General features: G+C 36.8%; 1 protein-coding gene across 1 annotated transcript; it reads left to right on the top strand.

Annotated features, from left to right (window-relative positions):
- Positions 1-541: 541 nt before the first annotated feature.
- Positions 542-3,988, top strand: LOC113337940. The gene is made up of 6 exons (XM_026583473.1): positions 542-737; positions 843-1,712; positions 1,826-2,196; positions 2,440-2,735; positions 3,053-3,152; positions 3,635-3,988. The coding sequence occupies exons 1-6, from the start codon at positions 542-544 to the stop codon at positions 3,986-3,988; spliced, it is 2,187 nt and encodes a 728-aa protein (XP_026439258.1).
- Positions 3,989-6,000: the final 2,012 nt, after the last annotated feature.

Raw genomic sequence — 6,000 nt, 5'->3', positions numbered from 1 at the left:
TAGTTATGTGTATAGACTTTTGGTTCTTTTTATCTATTTTTGAGGTAGAAAAATGATAACTCTTTTAGGTTACTCTCAACAAGCAGATTATATGAATTCAATTCAATTTGATCTGATTATGTTCTATTGTGTAGTTGTCTTGGCATACTAGTTGTTGGGTCTGCCGCTGAAAGTTAATCACTTTGTTTTGTTTGTGAACTATACAGCTTTTAGAATGGAAAAATTCTGGATGGATAAACATAGGTTGTCTCCAGAATATGAACAAGGTGTTGAGAAATTCTTGAGATATGCCATCGATCATATTCGTGACAGTATGGATACAGATGAGATAGATGATGAAATTGAGATATTATGTCTGTGTAGGGAATGCATGAACACTGGTTCTCTGCTAGTGCATAAAGTGAGAATTCACCTGTATGTTAGTGGCATCAATCGAAACTACAAGAATTGGATTTGGCATGGGGAAGAGGTTACTGCTAATTCTAGGTCGTGTACTTCACATGACGATTTCTAATATGCGCATGTTGACGATGAGGATGAAATGGATCTACCTGAAGATGCAGCAGCAGCAATAGATATGGTTCAGGCTGCACATGAAGAGTTCACAGGGGATCCAGATAGTTTCCAAAAGTTGATTGAAGATGCAGAAAAACCACTTTACCCAAGTTGTTCTTCGCATACAAAGGTATCGACATTGATTAGGCTATTCAACATAAAAGAAAAAGGTGGTTGGTCCGGTAAGAGCTTCACATAATTACTCCGTGAAGTTAAAAGCATGCTCCCACCAAATAACGAGTTGCCTGAGTCTATGTACGAAGCTAAGAAAACTCTTAATGCATTAGGGATGGAATATGAGAAAATACATGCATGTCCCAATGATTTCCTGCTTTTTAGAAAGGATTATAAAGATGATAATACTTGCCGGACCTGCGGAGCTTCTAGATGGAAGAAGGCGCCATCTTGTACGAGTAAAGGGGTGCCTGAGAAAGTGATGTGGTATTTTTCACCTATTCCTATATTTCAAAGGATGTTTCGGTCACCAAAGACATCAAAACACCTGATATATCATAGCCTCCCAAGAGTTGAAGATGGTAAACTTCGTCATCCAGTCAACTCCCCGGCATGGAAACTAGTTGACAATAAATGGCCAGAGTTCGCTAAAGAACCACGAAATCTGAGGTTAGCTCTTTCTACAGATGGGTTTAATCCAAATAGTTCTGTTGGTGGCAATTATAGTTGTTGGCCGGTAATGTTGGCTATTTATAACTTTCCACTGAAATTGTGCAAATTTATTATGCTGACGATGTTGATATCTGGTCCTAAACAGCCCGGAAACGATATAGATGTTTATTTGGCCCCTCTTATAGAGGATCTACAGAAATTATGGGATGAAGGTGTGGAAGTTTTTGATGCCTACAAGGAGGAGAACTTCAATCTCAAAGTTGTACTTCTTTGGACGATCAGTGACTTCCCCGCATATGCTAATCTTTCGGGTTGCCCTAAAGGAGGATATAATGCTTGTCCAATTTGTGCTGAACGTACTTCTTCCATCAGGCTCAAATACTCCGGCAAAAATGTTTATCAAAGTCATAGGAAATTTCTTCCCAGAAAACACAAGTTTAGATTGGATAAAAAGGCTTTTCATGGTCAGCAAGAGTTAGGTACATCTCCAAAACCTTACAACGGTGAAGAAGTTCTTAGGCAGGTTGAAGGCATTCAGAACGTATGGGTAAGACAACGAAATCTAAACCCGTCTATTGGAAGAAGAAGTCAATTTTCTTTGAACTAGCATACTGGAAGTACCTGCTTGTCCGACATTGTCTAGATGTCATACACACGGAGAAAAACATAGGAGAGAGTATTGTTGGGACGTTACTAAACGTACCTAAGAAAACAAAAGATGGTTATAATGCTCGAAAAGACCTTGAGGATTTAGGAATGAGGCCTGAATTGGCACCTAAAGAGAATGGAAAAAAGGCGTACCTTCCACCGGCATGTTTCAGATTGAAAAAGGAGGAAAAGATTAAGTTCTGTAAAACATTGTCTGAATTGAAGGTCCCAGAAGGTTACTGTTCGAATTTTAAAAACCGGGTATCGATGACAGATTTAAAGTTGTACGGTCTAAAATCGCATGACTATCACATGCTTATGCAGCAATTTCTTCTGTTAGCTATAAGGTCCATTTTGCCTGAGCATGTGAGAAATGCTATAATCAGGTTATGTTTTTTTTTCAAGGAAATCTGCTGCACTGAGGTTGATGTCATGCGCCTGACTCAAATACAAGAGGACTTGGTTGTTACCTTATGCTTATTGGAACAATATTTTCTCCCGTCTTTTTTTGACATCATGGTTCATTTAACTGTCCATTTGGTTCGGGAAGTTCAATTATGTGGGCCGGTTTGCTTCCGATGGATGTATCCTTTTGAAAGGTTTATGAAGGTTTTGAAAGGCTATGTTCGAAATCGGAACCGTATAGAAGGTTGCATAGCTGAGGGTTATATTGCAGAAGAGGCGGTTGAGTTTTGCACTGAGTACTTCAAAAATGTTGTAACTATTGGTATTCCTATTGTTGGTACTGCAACAACGACCGAGAATTTTGGTGGCACGAGCCTTCTTTCTGACGGGAAGACATTATCAAAGAGCACGTTTGCTGATCTTGATGTTAATGGACCAGTGATGCGGCAGGCACACCAAACCGTACTAAATAACACAGAAGTCGTGGAACCCTACTTTGAGTAAGAACTTGAATTCGCAAACTTATTGTTTTTGATTTCTGATAAAAAGGTTTTTAAATAAACACTTATTCGCCTTTCCTTATACATTATGTATTTAATTGGGTTTTGTTGGTTCATTGGAAGGATCTTGAGTCAATCTTTTTGGTAGGACATAAATCTAGCCTGACAAGTTTGTTTGTCGTGTGAAGTTTAAACAAACATTTCTACCAGTATTAGAAACATGTTTACTGTTTAAGAATTTGAAACCATTTGTGCACCTGTTTTTCCTAGTAAGCGAAATGTGTTCACTGTCTCTGATATACACATTCATATTTCAGGTTACATATGTCTTATTTGAAGGAAAAATTTCCACATGAAACAGAAAAATGGTTGGAGAAACAGCATTGTCAAACATTCCAAGATTGGTTACATGAAAAAGTAAGAATGCTCTTCATTTTTCGTATTATGAAAAAGTGTTTGCGGTGAATATCCATTGGTGTTGTGAATTGGAGTGTTTACAGTGAATATTCATTGATCTGATAATTTACATGTTGAAGAAGAACGAAAAGATCCTGATAATATTATATCTGAAGAATTGAGATGGATAGCATCTGGACCAAGTAGCCAAATACTGACATATGAAGGATTCAAAGTAAATGGATGCCGATATCACACAAAGGCTCGAGATGATAGAAGAGTTACCCAAAACAGTGGAGTATGCTTAGTGGACACAGAAGACAACAGTTACTACGGTGTGATAAAGAAGATATGGGTTCTTGATTATCAAATGATAAGGGTACCCTTGTTCAAGTGTAACTGGGTGCAAAATCGGGCAATAAAGATAGATAAACTGGGATTCAGACGAGTTGAACTTGAGAGGTTAGGTCATAAAGCTGACCCCTTCATTATGGCTTCCCAAGCGAAACAAGTTTTCTATGTACAAGCAAAGTTATTCTAATTGTTCGATTGTTATATCAACACGGGAAAGAGATATAGATGAATGTGAGGTGGAAGAGTCACTGGCCTTAGAGGGTAATCCCAGTTTTGAAAATGTTGTTCCTGAGGAGGGTTCCTTTGACATAGGTGATGATTCTCAATATGCTTACATGCGTGATAACAATGAAGGTATATGGATTGAAGACATCTCCAAGGGACAAAAGAAAACACACGTGCAAGATGACAACCCGATGGACGAGGATGAATCATCGTATGATGACAGTTCCATGGACGACGGTTACAGTTCAATGGAAATTGAAGCAGATGATGATGACTGAATTTTTAAAGCATATATGTTTTCTCCCTCCAGAACGTACTTGATTTTCTTTTCCTGATTTTTTTTTTAATTTTGAGAGTATCATGGAAGCTACTATTGTTACAACACTTCATCAATAGACTTGGCATCTTCATTTCTGTTAGCATCTTTATCTATACTTGCTTGAAAATGAGCTCAACAATGGTGGGATAAAAGGGTGCAAGGTTTGTTACAAAGTTAAAAAATGACATTTATAAATCATGTAGGTATGTGATCGGTTAAAAATTGTACTTGTATTGTGTTTTACATGTGTCAGGTAAATCTAGCTCAGTCAGTCTCTTCTGCCTTGCAAAAAAAAAAAAAAAAAAATTCAGTCTCTTCTTAAATCCTTGGAAACTCAGTCGGCCCCAAGGAAACTACATATTTATCTCGACTCTATCCAAACACAGAAGAGAGAATAAAATCTCGATGAGAATTATTTCTCCCGCTAAACCTTTCATTCCCTCCCACAAAATCTTTTCGTCACTGAAATTTTCCATTATATCCGGTCCCTAATGGCTATCTGTTTTGGTATTTTCATCGATAAAATCTCTTATATAACAGAATCCCATATCATTTTGCGTTCCCGCCCACAAAATCTTTCATTCCTGCCCACAAAATCTTTTGGTCTCTCAAATTTTCCATTATTTCCGGTGCCTATGGCTATCTGTTTTGGTATTTTCATCGATAATATCTCTTATATAACAGATCCCATACTCTTTTTCCCTATTCTTCTCTTCAGTCTTCACCATATCGACTTTTTTTCATTTGTTGACTGCTTTGTAACGACCTCAACACCATTGCAGGTTTGCATATCAATCTGACCTTTTCAAATCATTATACTAAACTTTAGTTTATGAAATCTGTTTTAAGGTGCAAAACCTTAAAGTGGTTGTTTTCATGTAAGACTTTTTTCTTCTCTTTTGGTCTTAGGGATAATTTATACATTTTAGGTGTTTGTTAAAATGTGTATGAGAATTGAATGTTTATTTCTGCGATTGCATCTATTCAGAGTCATGTTGTATTTGACTATTGTCTATTTTAGTCGATTTGTATAGTCTTTTCATTTGGTCTATAATCCTTGTAATTGATTTCTTCTCCATCTTCGTATATCTGCTTCCAGAAGTCTCTTCTTTTCTAGGAATGGATGCTTTGCAACTCCAACCTGGTAGCAGTCCGATGGGTAAAAAAATATTAGTTTATTTTTTATTTTCTTTCCTTCAGTTTGTCGCATAACTTTTATTTTTGTTCTCATATATGCCACTGTCATGCAATAAGTTTATATGTATAGTAGTGATTTAAGTATAGGTTTCTTTGCTATAGTTAAGAAGAAAAACACCCGGAGCGTTTCAAGAATACCAACTCTGGTGAAAGACAATAATCCTGACAAACAAGATATACTTTTGAATGATCATGGTTTGCCTCGGGTGACGAAACAAGCAAAGCTGCCTAGTTATATGGGCTTAATGGCGAGGATGCTTATCCCGATTCATATTGACTCGTGGAATTATGTTAACACTACACAGAAAGATGCATTCTGGGATTGTATTAAGGTATTATTGTGCATGAAACTCAAGTTTTCGCATGAACTTTATGTAATATTTTTCTTATATTGATATGTTGAAAATCTACATTTGTTATAAAGTCGATTCAATATTGAACCACACCTGAAAAAGACGATGTTGCAAAATTGCGGAAGTCTGTGGAGAACTTTTAAGTCCCGACTCACAAAAGACTATGTTCTGCCATTCAAGGATGAACCTCAGATTCTTAAGAAGCCTCCCCAGTTGTACCCATATATCAAGCAACATCATTGGGACGCTTTTGTGAAAAGAAGATTATCTTCTGAATTTAAGGTGTTTTTATATGGATGTGAATTATTATTTATTTATGTTTTGTTATATTGGTTTCTATTAACATAATATATGATTCTTTTGTGCAGGAGATCCATGATGAATAATCAGAGAAGCGATCTCTGAACATTTATGGCCACCG

Source organism: Papaver somniferum, unplaced genomic scaffold (genome assembly GCF_003573695.1).
Source record: "Papaver somniferum cultivar HN1 unplaced genomic scaffold, ASM357369v1 unplaced-scaffold_18, whole genome shotgun sequence".
In the NCBI taxonomy this organism is placed as follows: Eukaryota; Viridiplantae; Streptophyta; class Magnoliopsida; order Ranunculales; family Papaveraceae; genus Papaver; species Papaver somniferum.
The sequence above is the reverse complement of the archived record's forward strand: the minus strand, read 5'-3'. Positions and strand labels throughout refer to the sequence as shown.

Coding starts and splice junctions, on each gene's coding strand:
- LOC113337940 (XM_026583473.1), top strand. CDS start 542: ATGGATCTACCTGAAGATGCAGCAGCAGCAATAGATATGGTTCAGGCT. Junction 738..842: donor AGAAAAAGGTGGTTGGTCCG/GTAAGAGCTTCA, acceptor TTAATGCATTAG/GGATGGAATATGAGAAAATA. Junction 2,197..2,439: donor GGTCCATTTTGCCTGAGCAT/GTGAGAAATGCT, acceptor AGGTTTATGAAG/GTTTTGAAAGGCTATGTTCG.